The sequence below is a fragment of the Nannobrachium achirus genome, assembly GCF_963921795.1.
Source record: "Nannobrachium achirus genome assembly, chromosome: 5".
NCBI lineage: Eukaryota > Metazoa > Chordata > Actinopteri > Myctophiformes > Myctophidae > Nannobrachium > Nannobrachium achirus.
In genome coordinates this window covers 34,563,619-34,587,221 of record NC_137814.1, presented here as the reverse complement: position 1 = coordinate 34,587,221, position 23,603 = coordinate 34,563,619, and the positions used below count along the sequence as shown (strand labels likewise).

Sequence of the window (23,603 nt, the reverse complement as noted above, 5' to 3'; positions counted from 1 at the left end):
ATATGTATTTGGCCACGGACCCCCATCTCAAAATATCTAGTTCCAGTGACCACCCAGAAGCAAAATTTGAGTTATACAAACGTTAGCTTTAAAAATACATATATTCAAAGATTTGCACACATTTTCACGACTTTTTCAAAAATAACTTGGAAGCCTACCTTGATCCCTTGATATATCGGGCTTGTACCAGAATTTAGACGTGTCTTGGACAAATTTTACAGTCACCTGCTTGGTAGCCAGCACATCTGGAAGAGTCAGAGACATGCATTCAGTCTTCACAAAGCATAAAGACAGACAGAACAAAATTCATCTATGTGGGGTAATTAAATCAGGTCAACCTAATCTTACCAGTACTCAAATGTTTTACTTAAGTAAAAGTATAAATACAGCAATGTAGAAGTACTCTGCTATAGGTAGAAGTATGGAATTCAATATCTAGGCCTACTTGAGTAATAGTACAAAAGTATTGGTATCAAAATTGACTTAAAGTACAAAAAGTAGAAAGTACTCACTATGCAGAATGTCACGTTTCACAACTTTTCTAATGTTTAAAATGTATTAGAAATTGTTTGAAAATAGCTGATCTACAAGCTCACAATGCGTTGCGATGCGACACATTGAGCTTATAGATTGTCTATTCTCAAATTAAGTGCAATGCAAAATCTACAAGGTAACTAGTAACTAAAGTTGCCATATAATTGCGACCTAAGTTTACTATGAAAACCTTGTCCACGCATCCGTGTACCTCTGAAGGTCACGCCTGACACTGTGGTTCCCCTGACACATCACTGTGACATCACCTATGTGAGCACTGGCCAGATGGCCAAGACATGGCCCATATCTGTGTGGCTGGTTCAGATAGGGATCTCCATGTATGGACATAAAAGGGATTGTATGTTGTGATGTCATGGGAACCACTCTAACAGAATCCCTTTTATGCCCATATATGGAGATCCCTGATGTCATCAATATTAAGCCCATATCTAACAGTACTCCATATGGGAATGCCCATATATGGAGGAAGAAAGCCCATATCTGTGTGGCATGTATGGGCATAAAAGGGATGTACCATATACAGTACATGGATCTCCATATATGGGTACCAGGGGTCTCCATATATGGGTATCTGGTCCGATATACATCACTGGCCAAGGGTGAGGTCGCATGTCGCCCAGAGGCGCCTTACTAGTAGTAGTTACTAGTAGTAGTGGAGTAAAAGTGGAGTAAAAGTAAGTAAAAAATATTTGCCTCTGAGATGTAGTGGAGTAGAAGTACAAGTGTCGGAAATCGGAAATACTCAAGCAAAGTACAAATACCTCAAAATGTTACTCTAAGTATGGCACTTGAGAGAACGTACTTAGTTACTTTACACCAGTGCTTACCAGGAAGGGGCGAGGCCGTGCCAGGCGTCTGAGCCGACAGGTCGGGCAGGACGTTGGGGAAGGGGATGCTGAGGGAGCTCCCGCTGTGCGGGCTGGAGAAGCCGCTGGGCGCGGGAGACGCCCTTCCCAGGGAATGCTCCCCGTCCGACTGCCTCCTCTTCTCGGGCAGGAGAGGCGGATGCACCAGGGCCTGCGGGGGGCCGGGCCGACCCTGGCCGTCCAGCGAGGCCAGAAGACCCCTGTCCACCATGCCTCCTCCGTTCCCCAGGGGAACCAAGGTGGAGGCCGAGGGCGGCGGGCACTCTGTGCCGTAGCTCAGGCCCATGTCATCCTGCTCGTCGAAGCTCTGAGGACTGGGACTGTGGCTGAGGGCGTAGCGCGCCATGCGGCTGTGCTGGCTGCCTCGCGGGGAGCTGTGGGCGTTGGGTGCGGGGTGAGGGTGCGGGTGGGACAAGGGAGGGGAGTGGTGGCCGTAGTCCAGCGACATGGTGTGTTGCTGGGGAGGTTGTCTGGCGGAGGGATAGCCGCTCAGGGACGACTGGCGGCTGAGGAGGGGAAGCTCTGACCACGACTGTCCCATGGAAGAGCTGCGAAAACACCACCATGAAGGATCAGAAAATAAGAACATTCCTCAAGAACAGCATTAGTAAAAACAGTGATTAGTCAATCATACCTTCAGGTTCAGGTTCAGCTTGGGACTCAGAATTTTGAGGTATTTTTTACTTTACTTGAGTGTTTCCAATTTTCAATACTTACTTACTTCTACTCCACTACGTCTGAGAGGCAAATATTGTACTTTTTACTCCACTACAATTATTTGAAATCTTGTTACTTTGTAGATTTTGATTATTAGCCCTATATACGTATTCTTGCTGGCTATATGAAAATAGCCAATCTACAAGCTCACAACGCGTTGTGAGCTTGTACATCTGCTGTTTTCAAAAGATTTTTATACATTTGGAAAAGGGACATGCTGCGTAATGAGTGCTTTTCATTTTTGTACTTTAAGTATGTTTTTTTATAAAATATTTTGGGGGCTTTATTGATAGGAGATCGTAGAGATAGACAGGAAACAGGGAGAGAGAGAGAGATGTGGAGTGACACGCAGCAAAGGTCGTCGGGAATGGGATTTGAACCTGCGACACGCTGTCAAGTACATTCTGAATAGCAGACTTTTACTTGTAACTAGTTATTATAACAGAGCATATTCCTACAGGGACGTGCATAGAATGTTAGAGAGGCAGGGGCTGACATTTCTAAAAGGGCCTTTTGGTGGAAATATCAAAAAATAGGCGACCTCCAAGCTCACAACGTGTTGCAGTTGGAGGTCTGCTATTTTCGGTGCTTAACTCACTTAGTGCCGGTCGACTTTCAGATCAACTATCTCACTATGGACTTCCCTGCCAAGCGACTTTAATCGACTTTTATATAAAAAGTTTTTTCTTTTTAATTATTATTATTTTTGGACCCCATTAAATCTAGTAAACATGATTTCAATCGCGATTTTGCATGTTCCACCCCCATACAACCCCATCTTTCATACAGGGCAGCCATCTTTGCTTACATAACATGTAAAACATAATGGCTATTTTCTCAAGAATGCCTGAATGGATTTCCAATCTGATTTTTTTGTTTGAAAGCTGTGAACAGCCTGCACAAACATGGTGCATGATCTGTGCATGGGCGTGCATGATCTGTGCACTATAAATTACATGGAAGTCTATGGAGACTTATGGCGGGGAGATCCCAAAGAAGGCATATTTAAATGGCAGTAGATGAGTTAATACCACACTGAACCAAGCCTAATCAATACTGGAGATGTGGCGTAACAGCATGGATTTCTAAACAGAGAGGGCAATTCTTTCAACATAAGATGATGCATTCAAGTTCAGGAGAGTTTAGACAAGGCAAAATTCTCTTGAATGCTGCCTTCAGGTAGGGCATGGAAAGAGGGCATTTGCATTTCTTTCACCATAGTAAAAACTGCATTAGTGGTCTGGAGAGGGCACTTTTTAGAGGGGGGGCAGGGGCTCAAGCCCCCTTTGATGTCTATGTGTGCACGTGCCTGTATTCCTACATTGTGGAATTGATACTTGCACTTCCTCCGCCACTGCATACCTCTCTGTCCGCTGGAGTGTCCCACTGATGGAGGCGGAGCGTGTGTTGCTTAGCAACCTGTGGCAGCTAAGGGCGGAGTCTGGCAAGCCCTCTTCTGGATGGCCGTGGTGAGCAACCATCTCAGGGTATCCCCGCAGTTCTGTGGGTGAGGGAAAGAGAATCCATTAGAAATGACACAAACACAAAATGTATCAGAAACAAATTTGGATTATAGTTCAAGTTTCTGTTCATCATTAAAGCTCATGAAATGTGTTATTGATAGAGGAATACGGTCCTCATTTCAAATATCACAATACCTAAGATACAGGTTGGAGTTAGAACATAGTTTGAAAACATGCTTATCATGTAATACATATGTTCTCCAGAACTTATAATGGGATATGATGAGGAATGTATTTGTTGTTGTGAATAGCAAAAGTAAGATGAAGGAGCAATAGGGCTTTTCCTCTAATAAAGCAATCAACAAGGGAGCTGAAAGTACGAAATGAAAACGTGGCCATCGATCTGCAGGAGACAGATTACCTGCCTCCAACCACAGAGGCAACGAGTCAGACTCAATCACAGCCCAGACATTAAAAGCCCCCTGACATAATCATCTAAAAGCTTTTATTCCATCAATCATAGCTCGGAGTCAGTGACAGGGCCCCCATCCCCCAAGCTTGACAGCACGTTTCCACGTAGCTCAGTTGTCGACGTTTCCATGGGTTACCTTTATGGGCGAAACGAGAGGGGCAGAGCAGACAAGAGCCATTGGCTTCTCCTTTGTGCTCTCTGTGTACAGAGACACTTTCACTGGGTGAAGGGAAAAAAATGTTTTTGTGCCCCGTCTTCCCTGAGTCGCCGTAACCATGGACACGTGGTGCCGCTGAATGCGGTGCTTCTTGCGCAAGTGTCTGAGGTTTCTTGGCACGGTATGGGCACCAGGCACTGTGTACAAGGAGCAGGGGTGTCGCACCAAATTCTGGGCCCTGGGTACAAGGATTCACTCACATGTTGTGCTTTTAACTATTGAAAAATAGCAGCTATACAAGCTCACAGCGGCACTGCGAGCTTGTAGATCTGCTATTTTTGAAAAGTCATGAAAATGTGTGGTCTTTGAATATTTCAAATCCTTCTAAGTTTTTTTTGAAAAACCTATGTTTCTATGGACCCCCAAATGATATGTATTTGGCCACGGACCCCCCATCTTAAAATATTTAGTTCCAGGGACACCCCCAGAAGCAATATTTGAGTTACAAATGTTCGCTTAAAAAGTACATATATTCAAAGATTTGCACACATTTCCACGACTTTTCAAAAATAGCAGATCTACAAGCTCGCAGCGTGGCACTCGGTGCCGCGCTGTGAGCTTGTATATCTGCTATTTTTCAACAGCTAAAGTATAAAATAATGAAGGCCCCATCACCTATGGGTCCCACTTTCCCTCCCCTTGTGACACCCCTGACAAGGAGATGTAGCAGCATTTGTCGACCTCGCAGTCTCAAGCAAAGGCTAAATTGAAATTTAGATAGCAAGTTATTTTATATAGACAGATGCCAGGTTCATCTGTAGACCTGGCATCCTATAGTGCAGGGTTCCCCAATTAGTTTTCCGCCAAATCATGTCTAGGGTACCAAGCCGAGGGCCACAACATTGCAGAGGGCGACGGTGGCGTTCCCACTACTCCAGCGACAGTTTTCGTCGTTGTCGGGTGAAAATCTTGTCCAAAACCGTTCGTTTTGAATTTCTCATTTTAAAAATGATTTAAACTAGTGAAAACAGCCGATCTACAAGCACACAACGCCTCGGTGCGAGGCGTTGTGTGCTTGTAGATCTGCTGTTTTCACTACTTTTGTGTGACGGCCTTATATGATTTGCCAAAGAACGTACAAATTTGGAGATACGAGATATCCACCCGACAACGACGATACACTAGTGTTGTTGCTGCTCTTATACCACCATTATTACTGGGGTTGGTGTGGGCCAGACAGTAGCCCCCCGCGGGCCGCCTATTGGGGAACCCTGCTATAGTGCGTATAGTTTCAATGTACAGATCATTTCTTCATTTTTTTATATTATACTGTTTAAACTGATGATAGGTTCTTGGTTTACCTATGATCCTAGATTACTATTTCTATGCATTTGATGTATCATCTGGTATTTACCTGCTTACTGTAAATCACTCTGGATTAAGAACGTCTACTAAATGCCTAAATTGTAAATTGTCCTTATATGACTTTTTCTAACCTTTTCCACAAATCAATCAACACACACACACACACACACACACACACACACACACACACACACACACACACACACACACACACACACACACACACACACACACACACACACACACACACACACACACACACACAATAGTTCAAACAGTAGATCTACAAGCTCGCAACACTTCCTCCAGAGTAGATAGTAGACACGCTGTGAGCTTGCAGATCTTCTATTTTCACCTTTTTTTTATGTTTTGACTTTATTGGACAAACTTCCTACTGTAATGACATGCCCAAAAGTAGTGATAAATTCAAATTTTCATAATGGACTAAAAAGCTTATAGTTTGATCAACTGTTGCACCCCTGTCCCCTTGCACACATCACAACACTGTCCCCTTGCACACATCACAACCTGTCCCCTTGCACACATCACAACACTGTCCCCTTGCACACATCACAACAGGCCAGTGAGCGGGCAGATGAGGACAAAGATCCACACAAACATAAGAACTATAAAAAGACTGGCTCCGGTCACCAACAGTCACTAGAGTGCTGCTGAGAATAGAGGCCAACAAGTGGTGGAAAAAGTACTAAATGTCTTTACATAAGTAAAAGTACCAATACTGCATTGCAGAAATAATCTGATACAAGTCCATTTTTCTAAATGTACTTGAGTAAAAGTACAAAAGTATTGGCATCAGAATATACGTAAAGTACCAAAAATAAAAGTACTAATTTTGCAGAATTTGTGCATAAAACATTGCATATATGTATAAAAGTGTATGACAAATCTTTTTGCGAATAGCCGATCTACAAGCTAATAGCAGCTTGTAGATCTGCTATTTCCAAATGGCCGAAATCTATATAGGGCTGAAGTGGTTAGAGTGTAATAATGATAAAAAGTAACTAGCAACTAGTAACTAAAGCTTTCATATAATCGTAGTGGAGTCAAAAGTATAATATTTTCCTCTGAGATGTAGAGGAGTAGAGGGTAAAAATATTGAAAATTGCTAAGTAAAATGACCTCAAGTAATAGTTACTTTCCAGCACTGGAGGCCAACAGTGCAAAACCATATTAAGATCTTGGGGTCTAATTTCCAGAAGAAGCCCAGACAGGCGAGAAGCCAAGTGGGTTATTTTCCCAGGACATATCTTTGAAGAAGAAGAAGAAGAAAAAGAGAGCTTGTAAACAGTAAATATTGACATGACAGGCTTTGGGTAAAAGGACATGAAAGTCCACAAATGGCAGCACAACAAAGCACTAGAACAACACAACACTCCCAATCTCTGAGAATAATGCTATATACATAGGGCGTGTTCCACCACCAAGGAACACCACAGCAAAAAAAGTCCACACACGCTCACGCACCCACGCGCACACACGCACACACACACACACACACACACACACACACACACACACACACACACACACACACACACACACACACACACACACACACACACGCGCGCACGCTCACGCACGCTCACGCACGCACACACACAAAAGAGAAAAAGCTTTAATCTGAAGAACATCACTATTATGTCTAAAAAAGGTTTCTTTTCAGGATGTGAACCACGCAAAACATTCCCCAAAACCGAACATTGGGCAACCGAGAGCCTTGGTTAGGAATCTCCCTGTGCACACATCTATGAGATGGCCCTTTGTTTTCTGCGTTCCTCCTCAAAACCACTAGAATTCCACGAACAACAATGTTACCTCTCTGACAGTCATGGCATATTACTTAGAGCAGGGTGACCTGAAATAGCTCTCTTGTACAACAGAGGGGATGATCGCAAACACGCCGCCACAAAAGCAAAAATATTTCTTCTGTGTCAGTCCCTTGCAATTATGTCTAGCTCACTGCATGGCTTTTTTTTTTTTTCTTCTCATGGTCGCTCGCTCACTCTTTTGAAGTCAGTAGCCTAGCGAGGAAAAATAGCACGTGAGTCAAGAGTGGAGGGAAGCTTACAGGGGCTTTGAGCAGGCTTGGTTTTTGTTATCTCCCCTTTACCTTAACTGCCACTTTGTTCATTCTTTGACTTGCCACCACAAATCCAAAGTCTCATTCAAAGTTTAAGTGGATCCTATTTTTGGTTCACAATGGGTCACTGGACTGACATTTCTATATTTTCAATAAATCCAGTCAGTTTCTATTGATGCATTGTTCATGTTTCTACTGGCTATTTTGAGACCCTTGGGTCTATGACGCACAGGTAACTGAATATTCGGCATTCAATTTATTCTCTCTTCTCACCCATGTTATTACACAAGTCACTTGGAAGCTTACATTTTTAATTGTTTACCCTTAACTGAACAGATCAACCATTTGTAGGACCAAAATGTTCTTAAATTAAGCAAATACAAAAAAAACTGATGTAATTGTTCTTTGGAAGAATGATTAAAAGTCAATGCTTAGCGTTAATGATAATGATAAAAAATAAAACACAACCAGATGTCATGGACAGAAGTCATGGTCATGGATTTAAACAGCCACATTAAGACCATTACAAAGTCAGCCTTCAGTCTCAAATTAAGAAGATTTGGAAAAATGTGTCCATGCATTCATCTTCAGTAAACTTGACAACAATGTCTCCCTAAAGGAAAAAGGATCAGACAGCTGCAGTTGAATCAGAATGCTGCAGCTGGAGTGCTTAACATGGACCATTATCACTCCAGCTCTCTGCTCTTTACACTGGCTCCCTGTCTATCGAAGCATTGCTATCAAAATAATACTGTTGGTTTATACATTGAATGGTTCAGGGATCTTGTACTAAATCATGAACCATCCAGACCTCCCAAGTCCACTCTACTGTATGTCTCCAGAGTCAAACGTGGAGAAGCTGCTAGGGCTGTCACAATTATTACATAATCGTCTAATCGCAATTATTTGAGGTAATCGCAATTACTTTGCATAATCGTCATAATCGTTTCCATGTTGAGAAATGTACTGTAGATGCGACGCGTTGTGAGCTTGTAGATCGGCTATTTCCACAATCAATGTTCTTTTTAAAGTAAAAACTTGTCAAAATGTCAGTAATTTCTCTATATATTTAGGTTATGTGTCACATCTGCCATGTGCAACTTCAAAGCCAAACAGAAATGTAATTGTAATTGTAATGAAATGTCCTTTTATAATGTGTCCCTTGCACTTTTTGTGTGCATTTTTGCAATAAAAATAAACATGCCGTGACATAATTATGACCATACCATGTTCTGATCTGTAGCCTCCAAATGACTGCATGCTGGGAGATGGAGTTTGCCTCAAGTGTGTAAATTCTGACATATTTTTCACTGAAAATAAAGAAATAAAAGTGAGGCAAGAATAGCAGACAAACATGTGGTCAAGCATATCACAATGGACAAAAACATTCCATTTGCGCAACAAAGCCAGTAGGGTCAGTACACATGCTTAGAACAGTGCACAGATATACTTTACATCAGTGGTTTTCAAAATCTTTCATGTCAAGGACCCCAAATTGACCCCCCCCCCCCCCCCCCCCCGGTGATTCTGAACCATTTTAATTTGAAGGACCCCCAGTTTGACATGCATTTTAGGCTACGGACCCCCATTGAATGGCATTTCTATCTCTGAGACCCCAATTTATATTGTAAAATCAATGTTAATTTAACTCTGAGAGTGTACAAACAGTTTCGTTTGTACACTCAGAGTTACAGACCCAATAAGGGTCCATTTGGTTCCTAATTATCATTTATTTGGGGACCCCCTGGAACTCCTTCAAGGACCCCTGGGGGTCCAATGGTTTACATGATGTGCACTGCATAGTGAAACATATTTTACCATACGGTGTCGGGGGTGAGATTGGGAAAGCAGGAGTGGGTGGGGTCATGTCACTCCCCGCTTCAACGCCAGTGTCCATGTCTGGACCCTGGGCCCTGTAGTCAACACTGTCACTCCTGAACAGCATGCCATGCTGCAAAAACACACACACAAAGAGAGCATACGTTACATTATGAACCAGTTTGAATCCACCAGCATGCAGTGATTAAATATAAGGTCGGAAAACAGTAAATTGACGTTGTTGGCTGGAAACCTTGTACGTCCAAAACCGTTCGTTTTGTATTTATCATTTTAAAAATGATTTAAACTAGTGAAAATAGCCGACCTACAAGCACACAACGCCTCGCGGTGCGAGGCGTTGTGTGCTTGTAGACCTGCTATTTTCACTACATTTGTGCGTAATTTTTGTATGATGAAGTAAGCCGGGCTTTCATTTACCAAAAAACATACACATTTGAAACTTGGAGAACGGAGATACAAGGTTTCTACCCCACAGTGACGTCATTCTCTCTCTCCCAGACACACACAGACACACAGGCCAACCTGAGATTGAGGTACGCAGGGAGAGTACGTCCGTGCACCCCTGTATTCCTCCGTGCTGCCCCATCCCGAGCTGCAGAACCCTGGGTGGTCTGAGATGTTGCTTCCCTGGCGACTCAGACTCCGTATGCCGTCCCCTCGTACCTCACTGGACTGGACAGCTGGACACACGCGTGCACGCACACGCGCACACACACACACACACACACACACACACACACACACGCACACACACACACACACATTTTTCAAGCTTTCTGAATATTGCCAATCCCCAAGTAAAGAGATGAAATAAGGGACTTAGTTAACATCTAAGAGAAAGACAGGTAAGAACGACAAAGACAGAACATTCAGATGTGCTGTTCAGAGGTAGTAACCTAGAATAAAGATGAGAATTGAACAGTGTACTCCCATGGTCAAATACTGTATGTCATCAAAGGTCAAACCTGCACTGCGGGAGCCAATTTTGTGACTACATTCTGAACTAGCAGCATTGAAGATCGCATACGCATTGTAACTGAATTAGAGAGAAGTGAAGAATTTTCTTTTTCATTTCAGATGTATTCGCTCATGGAACCTATGCCTGCAGAAGTGTTGTGACGTTCATGAAAAATGTGTTTGAAATGATTCCGTCTTTTGTATGAACACATTTGTTGTTCATTCCTTAAACGTCATTATCGTTCCTCAAGTCGTTCATTTCCCATTCCCTTATGGAATGCCCGGCGACGCGAGGTTCAGCCAGTCGGTGGCAAAATGCATCATTTTGACAGGCTGAGTGAAGAGAGACATTCCTCTTTTGTCATCGGACTAAACTACGTGAGAAGGGCTAAACGGTGAACACAATGAACAAATCATTTGAACCAATCTTTTTTGGTGAGGGAGAACGAAATCAAATGAACGCTGAAATGAACAGCAATTCCCAACGCTAGCCTCTAGAGCAGTGCTGTTGATGTGTTGTTCTGAGAGGACAGCTGGGGAATGCTGAGGATCTAGGTGGTGCGGAGGGGTGAGGGGAGGGGGGCTGATGGGGGTCCCGTGTTGTGACACTGTAGAGCGCTGCCACTCGGCACCAGGGTGTTAATTTGAGCCCTCCCAGAGAGCCCTGCCCTCTCAGGCTTGAGGAATGCTAATGGACCGGAGGTGTTAATGCGCGGCATCATTAGGCACACATTGTCTGCATGGTTGTGATGTTTTTGCATGCCACGCACCAACACTGCTTTTACTTTATATTGTGTTTTATTATTCATCATCAGCAGTTTGTCGAACGTGCAAACGCGTCTGTGCGTTAAAGGGTGGCTCGGCATCAGAGGTGGTAAAAAAAAGTACTGAAATGTTTTACTTAACTAAAAGTATCAATACTGTAATGTAGAAATACTCTAGTCTAGCACAGCTAGACAATCCACCGATGTTAAAACAAGGAAGGGATGTATACTGCAGTTAGTTGGCTGCATTAGTATATAGTCTGGCCAAGCCAGGCTAGAAATACTCTGGAAGTCTGGAATTTGTTTTACCTGAGTAAAAGTACAAAAGTATTGGCATTAAAGTACTTTATGCAGAATGTCCCGGAAAAAAACAAAACAAAAAACATGTCAAAATCTTTTGAATATGGCAGATCTACAAGCATCGCATTGTCAGCTTGTAGATCGGCTATTTTCAAAGGGCGAAATGTATAGGGCTGAAGTGTTTAATATACAGCATGTTTTGTAATAATAATCAAAATCTACAGTAAGTAACACGTAACTAAAGTTTAAAAACAATTATAGTGGAGTAAAAGTACAGTATTTGAAGTAAAAGTACAGACAATTGGAAATACTCCAGTGAAGTAAAGAAACACCCAAAAATTGGTACTTAAGTACAAAACTTGAGTAAATGTACTTAGTTACTTCACACCACTGCTCAGCATGTATGCAGCAGACTGATAACAAGTGAGTTTGTGTGTGCGTGAGGCCCAGCGTGTGTCTTTTGTGCGCGTGTGGGTGGGAGGTGTGAGCAGGACATCCAGGGACTTGTTGAGTTCATTGAGGAGGCCTGACTCTGAATGGCCCTGTCATTATGAGATGAGAGACAGCGGAACACTCCTAATGACTCTAACTACTCACCTCTGTCACATCTCATCTATATAAACTGTGTAACTATTGGCTCTTTTCAACTGCAAGAACAAAGTGAACCTGCCAATGCTGTGCTACGTATTTCATGGTTTGCGGAGTTGTTCCCGCACACAACTCTCAGGCTCAGTTCTCACTCAAACTTTGCTTTCGAGGGGTCTCTGGAACTAAATATTTTGAGATGGGGGTCCGTGTCAAATACATATCATTTTGGGGGTCCTTCACATGAAAACGTTTGAGCACCACTGACATAGAAACATAGGTTTTTCAAAAAACCTTGCACAAATTTTCACAGATCTTTCAAAAATAGCAGATCTACAAGCTCGCAGCGCGGCACTCGGTGCCGCGCTGTGAGCTTGTATATCTGCTATTTTTCAATAGTTAAAGCACAAAATAATTGAAGTGAATCCTTGTACGCCAGGGCCCAGAATTTGGTGCGACACCCCTGGGGGGGCTCATAGTTGCGGAACACTCCCAATGACTCTAACTACTCACCTCTGTCACATCTCATCTATATAAACTGTGTAACTATTGGCTCTTTTCAACTGCAAGAACAAAGTGAACCTGCCAATGCTGTGCTACGTATTTCATGGGTTGCAGAGTTGTTCCCGCGCTCAGTTCTCAGAACCAAATGTGGGCACTGCTCAGGACAAATACGGTAGTACTAACCCAGAACCTATACTTTCCAAAAGTGTCACTTCAGGGGCAGCTCTGGTTATAGTTCTGCTGATAATAGAAACAAAAACAAAAAAACTATCACAGAACTTCAAGGGTTGTGGATGGTCTCAGGAAAGGTTCTGGACTTCTGGTCGAAAGGTTATTCCTTCATGGTTGAAAAGAGCCACTCAAATGTAACTCAAAAGGAATCTTAAGTCACTTTTCCTGAAATCAGACTCTCCAGAACAGGATGTGTGATCTTGTCTTCACCTGTAACATTTTAAATGAGAAATACAATAGGCTATACGGTTGCTCAGTGGTCATTCATTGCACATTCATAACAGCTCTCTTAAATGTTTATAAATGTCACTATCTGAATCCCTCTGGAGAGCCACATCCTGTGAGCCCCTTTTGGCACCTATGGGGGCCACCATCTTATCTATGCTATTTATCAACCCAAGTTCTCAGATCTCTGACACAACTTAAAACCTCGCTCTCACAATCATCCCTCTATTCACTTGCCAACTGCACTAAGGGGCATTTTAAAAGGATTCAAACAAACATACAGACACTAATTTGAAGCATACTAGTAGAACTGGATGAAAAAATACGATACAATAATGAGTCAAGAATCCACAAGTCGTATGTTTGGCAACACATCACCATGCAAGGTACAGTTAAGTATGCAACAAAGCAACACAACCAAGTAGGCTTGATTACTGTATGGAGTTACACTGCTGTAGGAGCCAACATTCACCACAAAGCAGCGGCAGGTGCCAAGATAAACGTACATCTGATTAACACTGATGCGTCATCCATAAATTCAAAACAGTCCCCCGTCTTATAAATCACTTGTCCTGTACACCCGAGTTGCTGCGTGTGGTGGCACAATCAGGCAGAATGAGCCTGGGCCACAATTCTCTTCACCAGGGGTCTTCAACGTTTTCAGGCAAAGGAGCCCTTATGTTGAGAGAGAGAGAGAGAGATGAAGCAGGGACCCCCACACAACCCGTTTCCATGTAGTTTCATCTTTTGACAGCACAATCATCAGTGTATTTTGGAACCATGTCAATTTGTGTTTTCAGATATCCACTTTAACCTTCAATACTTAAAAAAATCAAACCTCGGTTCGAAGTGGAGCGGTGAATCTGAGCAGCTATACCGTGTGTGTGTGTGTGTGTGTGTGTGTGTGTGTGTGTGTGCCTGCACAACAGCGCCCCTCCTTTAACTTGTGTGGCCACTTAAGGTATTGCCAGGCTACAGACATAGCCAGCCACATAGCCACATAGCCAGCCACATAGCCACATAGCCAGCCACAGACATACCTGTCTATTGGGAGCGCTTTCACCGCTCCAAAAAACTTGACCTTTCACTCTGTACTAAGTCTGCTCTTCTTCCCCTCTACACCAAAGCTCTTTGCCGAAAATAGCCGATCTACAAGCTCACGAGCTTGTAGATCTGCTATTTTTGGCTAAAGTTCTCTGAATATGGACGCTATGGTTCAAGTGGTTAATATAAAAAAGGAGACAAAAAAGGTTTCTATCACACAAAGATTTGGAGGACCCCCTGTAGTAACTCTGAGGACCCCCTAGGGGTGCCGGGCCCCCTGTTGAAGTCCCCTGATCTTCACAGCAACATTCAACCTTAGAGGCACGTCCCAGCCTCCGGTGCTTGTTTCTTGGAATGGCTCTCTCGGTGTCGTTGATATGCACAGACAGGTACGCCTTTGGAATCGGACGGAAAATGCTTTGCCTCAGGGCGCGCTTGTTCCTCTGTTGGAAATTCCTCAAACCCTCCCTGTATTCTTCATGCCCCATCCCCCCAAGGCAAGCTCAGGTACATATTGAAGTGTGTGATTCACACACCACTGACATCCATCAGATAGATCTCTCTCGCTCTCTGCTCTACCTTACTAAGCTCCAGGTAAAAACAAAATGGAGGAACAGTCGAGTGCCACCGTGCCAGCTATATTTGAGTCTATTACCCAATGAAGTCTTAACCTGCAAACCCGAGCCAAGCTTGTTGTAATCCTAAAAAAGACCATAATAATGGATGTCTGTAGTATCTTGGGAAAAGAGATAGCCATCAAATATTACCTCATGTGTAAACAATGACATGGATAAAGTTACCTTTATAGTGTAACCACTGAAATAAGATTGTGAAACTTCTTAATCCTCCACAAGAGCAACTTCTGGGAAAGCTTATTGCTAGAAGGAGACCAACCATTAAAGAAAGGCAACAAACATTCCTTGAATTCCTTAGCACAGCTTTTCAAAACCATGGCTAGTGCTCTTGAACAAGGTATCAGTTTAACTCAGTTACAATACAAGTGGATATAACTCGGTTGGGTATGCTGGTTGTTACTATCAAAACCTCGACCAGCTGTCCGTCAGTCAGTCTGTCAGTCTGTCACACATCACACTTTTGCCCTGCTCATATCTCCGCAACCGTTGCCCCCTATCCATGCCAAATTTTGCACACACACTCCTTGCCTGCCAAACCACAACCTAAGTTTTCACATGACCCTCTTCTAGCGCCACCATGAGGTTGATTCTTGCAAAACTAATTTTTGGACACTGCTCCTACAAATTTTGACCTAAAATCACGCAAATCGGTACACAGTTGGTCTACACTCATGTCTTCAACATGGATCTGTCCCATATAGCGCCACCATCAGGACAATTTCTTCAAACACATTTTTGGACACTGCTCCTACAGATTTTGCCCTAAAATCATGCAAATCGGTACACAATATGTCTACACAGGGTATCTGCACATTTCCCAAGTACAAATTCAATACTTTTTAAGGCTTTTTAATACCTCTAAAATGACAAATTCAATACCATTACCGCGGCAAAGGAATTGACAAATGTAAGGCCACATTCATAAATCAGAGACAAAGCAGTGTTTGTCTGTGGCAAAGCAGAGTGTCAGTAAAAAGCTACCACATATACAGTAGGAATAATCAAATGCACATGCAAACCTGGCCAACCAATATTCTTATTCCGGTCTCTTCAACAATTATGTGGGCAAATATTGACCTTCACTGTAACTTTGACCTTTTAAATCCAAAAGGAAAACATCTCTCTCAATTAATTTTAGTAACAGCAATCTTAACAATTAACAATCTATACGCTGTATTTCATTTCTACCAGAGAGATCAGCGAGGATGGAGAGAGGGGGGAGAGGCCTGTCACAATTATTACATGGACACGATTTCCTTCATGACATGTGTCGTAGCTCAACTGCCTTATCAATTTCACCATCTATGGCTAAGATCTCCTCTCTTGTCCTTTGCCCGTATCCTCGTTGAGTTAGACTTTGTTATAAGTGTTGCCATTTTGGTCCCTGCACTGTTCTCTGCCTGTTCTGAAAAACCGGCTGCATCCTTTTGGAGAGACTGGCATATTAGGCTTGTCATGATACTCAATTTCTAACTTTGACACAATATTCCGGGGAAAAAATCGATACTCGATACCATTTTCGATACCACGCAACCTCGGTGAATTTAGTGCAAAAATGTAAATCTTTATTTTAAGAAAAATACAGAACTTCTTGAGGTATATGGTAGTGCACTTTTTAAAAGGCCTGCCTTTGATGTTTTCACATTCTAAGTACAAATAAGGCTGTGTAATCTGTATTTTCATAGTAACAACTACCTTTTGCAAAGCATGTTGACAGTGTTGAATGAACATTTCCAAATAAAACATGAATGAAAACAATGCTCTTGAGGTTTTGCAATTCAAAAGCCTGAGATCATACTAGTCACACATTCAAAGGGCATTTACTGTAAGTTCAATTCAAAATGAAAATTGTAGCCTACATTCTTTTGATTGTTTTTTTATGAACATTTATTTTTCTCTTTGAATCAGGCCTTTAAAATAACAAGGAACAAACCAAAGTAGGATACACATAAAAGTAACGTTGTGAAGCAGAAGCACAACAGCATCTAAATTAATTTCTTTCTGACCATAGTCACTACCTCCTTGCCCACCACTGGCCCCCACCGTTGTGCTTAGGTTCCTTGGGAAACGCCAGGTCGCATCGCTAACATCGCTAACAGGACGACAACACACTCATCAAGTTACTGGGCTGTGGGCTTGTGTCTTGTGCGGAGTTAAATGCTTCAAGTTAGTTCTCATTGTAATTCTTTGTAGGCCTTTTTATAGGTCGACATGTCTGTCCTGGACGGAGGTGCTTTGATAATAAGTTGGTCGTGTTAGCTCCGTTAGCTCCTTTTGTTGGCACAGCTAACAGTTTGGTGGCTGTCCTGTCTTTGTTCATTGGACTCTCCATAGTACGTCCAAACAGCACTGCGTTTTGTTTACAATCGAAACGGGTTGCGACGGTTCCACACATGCCATCCTGGCGACTGACGAGTCTTTAGCTTACATAAATAACGACGACAATAACGCAACAACGAGCACCGAGTAGAGACGAGCATTCTCTCTGTGTGAGACTGCTGCGTGCGCCGAGCGTGCGAGCAAACACACACACACACACACACACACACACACACACACACACACACACACACAGTGTGTGTCGCCAACACGCTCTGGGCTGTGTGTGCAGACAGCGCGTCTCAAAACCAGCGGCAGCGAGAGATGGATTACGTCGGACGGCAACCAGGAATAAAAAACTGCGGAGTGAAACGCAACTAATAGTCTGTTGGCGACACGTTTATTCATTCTGCCCCAGATAAAATTCAATACCCCCACTCACACTATTCCATACTTTTTAAGACATTTTAAGGCCTTGAATTAGCAAAACTAAATTCAATACTTTTCAATGCTTTTCAAGATCCGCGGGTACCCTGTGTCTACACTCATGTCATCAACATGGATCTCTCCCATATAGCGCCAACATCAGGAAAATTTCTTCAAACACTTTTTTGGACACTGCTCCTACACATTTTGCCCTAAAATCATGCTGCGACCTGACGGTCGCTTATCTCCGATTAGGGAGTCTTACTGGTGTTATTTAAAAAATCACACCCGTGTGAAGTGGAGCTGTGTGTGTGTGTGTGTGTGTGTGTGTGTGTGTGTGTGTGTGTGTGTGTGTGTGTGTGTGGTTCATGTGTACCGATTTTTGTGACATTTGAAGAAAATATGTAGGAAAAGGAGCAAAAAGTGTGTTTTGGAGAAAATTCAAGATGGCGGAAAATCTATCATGGCGCAAATGGGCGTGGCCTATATGGGGAGATGCGTCATGACCCAAGGAATCCAGGGAAAAAATATTTTTGGAGCTGTGTGCAGCTCCCTATACGTGGCTGTGTGGGTCTGTGTGTGTGTCTGTCTGTGTGTCTGTGTGTCTGTGTGTATGTAGCCTGACTTCGGCGCGTAACTAGTGCCGCACCATTTACGCCACTCGCGCAATATATACATCAAAATGTGCGGCTCGGCCGGGAATGGTGTTCTATTACCTTTCGTTCCGATCCGCCTTACCATGCCGACGTAATCGACAAAAAACAACGCTTAATTGTCCCCATTGACTTATAATGGGACAATGCAAGAAATCACTTTCAAGTATTTTTCTCTCGTAAACCATACGAGCTACAGTTTCAAACCTCGGAGAGGAGATTCATAATGATTTTAAGAATGAATCGAAAAATAATTACATCACTCGACCTCATGGTGGCGCTATAACGGCCCACTTTACGTTTTGCCCCGTAACTCTTGAACCGTAGATCGGTTCAAGAGTTCTTTTTTCCCTGGATCTTTTTTCCCTGGATTCCTTGGGTCAAGACGCATCTCCCCATATAGGCCACGCCCATTTGCGCCAGGATAGATTTTCCGCCATCTTGAATTTTCTCCAAAACACACTTTTTGCTCCTTTTCCTACATATTTTCTTCAAATGTCACAAAAATCGGTACACATGATCTACACACACACACACACACACACACACACACACACACACACACACACACACACACACACACACACACACACACACACACACACACACACACACACACACACACACACACACACACACACACACACACACAGCTCCACTTCACACGGGTGTGATTTTAATTTTCCGACCTACGGTTCAAGAGTTACAGGCCAAAACGTAAAGTGGGGTGTTATGGCGCCACCATGCGGCCAAATGACACAATTATTTTTTATTTAATCCTTGAAATCATTATGAACCTCCTCTCCAAGTCTTGAAACTCTAGCCCCTATGGTTTGCGAGAGACAAATAATTGAATGTGAGTTTTTGCAATTCCCATTATAAGTCAATGGGGAAAATTAATTCACTAATAAATTAATATCAATTAAACTATAGAACCTTTCTCTTAGAAAAGTAATAGCCCACGATTCCCGAGTAAGCCGGTCGATTTGACATATGGCGCGAGTGTGTGGTGGCAAAACTGTGGGACTAGTGGCGTGCCGAAGTTTAGGAAGTTCAGGCTACATACACACACACAGACAGACAGACAGACACACACACACACACACACAGACCCACACGGCCACGTATAGGGAGCCTGTGTTTCACACAGCTCCAAAAATCATACAAAAAAACCCCACAAGAATGACACAATCAGAACTCACAATATTGGTGACAACTTGCACTTTCCAATAAGAGTGCAATACTTATCAATGTGTTCTATTCTGGTAATGTCTTACAGGCGAAGATGCATATTGGATAAAAAGAACAGCCTTTAAGCATTAGTGAAATATTATTTTTCTTGGAAAACTACAAGATTTTGGAGGCTGCCAAATGTATGTCAAAGGCAGGGAGGGCTCACACATACAGTCAAAACACCCCAATGAAAAAATGTAAAAAATGGTTTTCTGTTGACATTAGAAGTATACACAATGAGAAGTATACACAGACCCCCAAAAAGATGTACCAGTTCCAGAATGAAACCACATCAGCAGTATTACTGTGTTCTTCTTAACCATCTGAACAATATGGTCCCTATTCTGAGCATGTCATAACAGAAACTTCCGATAATACGGAGAAAATCGCATATCTACAAGCCAACAACGTCTAAGCTTGTAATTCAGCTACTTTCAGCCAAGAGATTTGGTGTGTAGAGGGAAAAAAGGGATGGTGACCAAGTAAATGTTGCTTTTAATTTATATAGCGGATATTAGGGGGTTCAGTGTATTGCTCAAGCCTCAAGGACACTTAGGCACTTAACTCCGGGGGAGCCCGGGATCGAACTGGGAACCAATCGTTTACCAAGCGGCCCCTCGACCTCCTGAGAGGCAGCCGCCCCTTTAAGTATAGACCCCTGGGGGACCTCGATCAACAGTATATAGGGTTTATTATGTGGTTAATAAATACCACATAACCACAAAAAAAGAGCACCACATCAGCAGTATTCCTGTGTTCTCCTTAAATACATCAAGCGATAAGAGAGCAGTGTTCAGAAAGGCTGATGACATCTGCTGCTCTCGCTTCCCTTCATGTTCTGCACTTATCCCCGAATCAGATAGCTGGAGACAGACAAGCCTCAACGGCACTCTTTTCCTCAGAAACATGCTGAAAACATCTGAAAAACCTGGCAGCAACCCTGCTATTTCAGCCCAACTAAACACTCAGCCAGGTGGGAGAGGGGGACGGAGCGAAGGCGTGCTTTGGTGAAGTTAACTCTGTACTTATAGAGGAAAGAGTTCATGCTGTGAGTCATCAGAGGTGAAGACGGAAGAACTGATCGTAGTTCCATAATACAACATATGTGTTATTATTAGTAAACAATTATATCCTTTCTTACAATGTTTAGTTGACAAAAGCACAAATCACAGTCATCAGACCTTGCTTACCACCAAGCTAATTGACACCAGCAATTCCATTGAAACCACACTTCATGGCATCTTATGATCACATAACCTTACACATTACACTTCCCACAAAGGACACCACACCACCACCACCACCACCACCACCACACCCAGATGTCTCTCTGTCTATCTTACCTGGCTGCTGTGTGTTTTGCAGGGCGGCTGTACTGTTATCATTCAGTCTGTGATTGACGCCGTTGGAGCATTTGGTGGCCGAACCGTTCATGTGCGACCCGCCATTCCTCTTGACCGAGCCGGCGCGGCTCGGAACCGGCACGAAGGTGGGATCCAGGTCCATGATCAGCTGGTTGAGCTGGTCAATGGAGTTGTCGATGTCCACCGTCAGAGATTTGAACTCCTCGTCCCGCTTGTTGCTGCTGTCGGTCTGCAGCTGCTCGCCGAGAGGCGCCGCGTTCCTCTGGGCGTCCAGGGTCTCCCGAGCCGGGCGGAGTGGCTCTGTGGGGGGGCCCGGCTTGGGCGGGCTGCTTGCTTGCTTGCCGGCCGGATACCTCTCTGCGTCGTCGCCCTCCTCGGGCATGTAGGCGAACTGCTGAGCAGCCACCATCTGCTGCTGGCGGACCCAGGTCTGCGTTGAGTAGCTGCCCTGCCTGTACACCTGCTGCTTGGGCAATGAAGTGCTGCTGGGGGCGGAGGAGGCCACGGAGTTGCTCCGCGGGCCGAGGCAGCCCCTTCTAGCCTCGGTGTAGGCCCTCTCGTAGTCTTCCATGGTGGCCGGGGCGGGGTGGTGGAGGAGGTGATGCTGGTGCTGATTCGGGGGTTGCTGTTGCTCCTCGACGCCGGGGCTCCCGAAGCCGTCCGACAGCAGGGAGTTCTGGCTGCTCTTGTGGCAGGAGGACGACAACGTCCCCAGGCTGTCCACGCTGTGCAGGTCGTGACCCGTCATGACCTCGTCGTCCAGGATGTCCGTTTCCCTCTCCCGGGGGCGGGGGTCCCCGTTGACGTGCACCTGGGCGGGCACTAACCTCCGAACGCCCGGCCCGGTGCCGCCATGATCCTCCATCTCCTCCAGGGAGGCGTCCTCCAGACCAAAGCCGCTCAGGAGGCGCTTGAGCTGGGCCTTCTCCTGGCGGCTGGGACCCTGGCTGGGCTGCCTGGTGATGGTGTTGGTGTGGTTGTTGGTGGTGACGGGCGCAGCGGGTCTGTCTGTCCACAGAGAAGTGCTGGAGAGGCCCGAGTCACTGCTGGCGGAGAGCGCGTGGTCGCTGTGGTCGGGGCTAGAGGTGGTGGAGGTGGTGCGCGCCCCTCGACCCAGCGTGGACACACCGCCGTTAGGGCTCCTCTTGTTGGCAGTGGGCACTTTGTCCTGGGTTAGACCGTGAGAATGTGGCACTGCAATGACAAGAGACGCAGCGCTTCATACGGTCAGCCGGTATGGACACACATACACACAAAAACACATTTTCACACACAAACACACACACACGCAGACAAACACGAACAAAACACTGCACAACTACAATCTACATTCAAACACACAGGTATGTTAACCCACAAACAGGACAGCAACACAGCCTCATTCACAGACTCAAGTGACACGGAATTAATACACAGAAACGTAGACGTAATAATAAATGTAGACACACACACACACACACACACACACACACACACACACACACACACACACACACACACACACACACACACACACACACACACACACACACACACACACACACACACACACACACACACACACACACACACACACACACACACACACACACACGCTGAAAACAGACTAACAACATAATGACAGACATTTCAGATTAGACATGAAACAACAAGCAGAGATAACGTTATCTACCTCGTTACTAATTGAAAAGAGGAGGAAATGATGTCAGCGATGCCACCACTGATGCAGTGTGGCATCTAAATGTGTAGGCTACTCCAGTACCTACAAAAGCTTGTACTGTCATTCTTTGTGATGAGACACACCCAAAAAGCACAAACCAAAGCACCTAACCTTCCCCAACACAGCAAATGGATGTTAATTTAACCCTGAGAGTGTAAAAATGGACAATATTACATTTCTAACTGGGCATCTTGCCCCGAGCACCTCTCACTCTATCTCTTCCACCTGGCAAGGTGCTGGTGCTGTCTGTAGTGTTTGTGCAGCAGACAAAAGGTGCAGCGCATGTTCAGGTTACATAAGTCAGACAGAGAGCCATGCGTCTGCCATTCTGAGAGTCAGAGGGCCATTGATCTTCGGCGTTTGACCTCTGCATTCCTCACCCTGATGTGATTAATAAGCCACCCTGCTCCCTCCGTCGCCCCCTTGACCTCCAGCATATGTCTAAACAACCTCCTTAATCCCTGAGGCAGGATAATAAAATAAATAAATACAATATGCAGGTCGGTGAGGTTCAGCGCACCGTGCAATCAATCACTTCACGGCAGACTCCAAAGATTGAGTATAAAACAGATCTACTTACACAAAATAAAGGCACTGAATAAGCACACTCTTTGCTTGCACTCAAAGTGCAAGCTAAAGACCTGTGCCAACTGATTTATACTTAGTTGGGCGCCGGTTTTGCGCACCAAAAACAGCAGATCTAACAAGCTCACAATGTGTCATGCAGCAATGCACTGTGAGCTTGTAGATCTGCTATTTCTGGTGCGTGACACGACGTGCAACCAAGTACAACTCGGGCTTGAGTAAGAAATGCTGTTGCTTTCACTGTCACTCTCCCTGTGCCTCAACAAAAGAGAGCTGGAACATGACCCCTGTGATTCCACCACGCTAAGTACTTGCCTTTCAGTCAAACCATGAGTGGAGGATCCGAATACCAGACACGCATGATAAAAAAAAAAGAACTCCCTCCTCCTCTGCCGCTGGTTGCCCCCTACTCTCACTCACACCAGCACGCTGTCTGTGTTAGCAGGGGAAACACACATCCGGCCGTGTACAGCTCTGGCTCAGGGGCCCCCCCAAGTGTGACCCACGAAGGACAGATCCCCCA

At 44.4% G+C, this 23,603-nt stretch overlaps 1 protein-coding gene across 3 annotated transcripts in view; it reads right to left on the bottom strand.

Annotated features, from left to right (window-relative positions):
- tns3 (tensin 3) overlaps positions 1-23,603 on the bottom strand; it is a 57,095-nt gene that overhangs the window by 9,115 nt on the left and 24,377 nt on the right. For all 3 annotated transcript variants that reach the window (XM_080726661.1, XM_080726662.1, XM_080726663.1), the window contains exons 13-19: positions 20,755-21,969; positions 10,058-10,215; positions 9,515-9,647; positions 8,923-9,006; positions 3,501-3,639; positions 1,383-1,969; positions 159-245 (exon numbers count right to left, since the gene is read on the bottom strand). In XM_080726661.1, the coding sequence (XP_080582787.1) occupies positions 159-245; positions 1,383-1,969; positions 3,501-3,639; positions 8,923-9,006; positions 9,515-9,647; positions 10,058-10,215; positions 20,755-21,969 (2,403 nt within the window). The remainder of the gene's footprint in view (positions 1-158; positions 246-1,382; positions 1,970-3,500; positions 3,640-8,922; positions 9,007-9,514; positions 9,648-10,057; positions 10,216-20,754; positions 21,970-23,603) is intronic.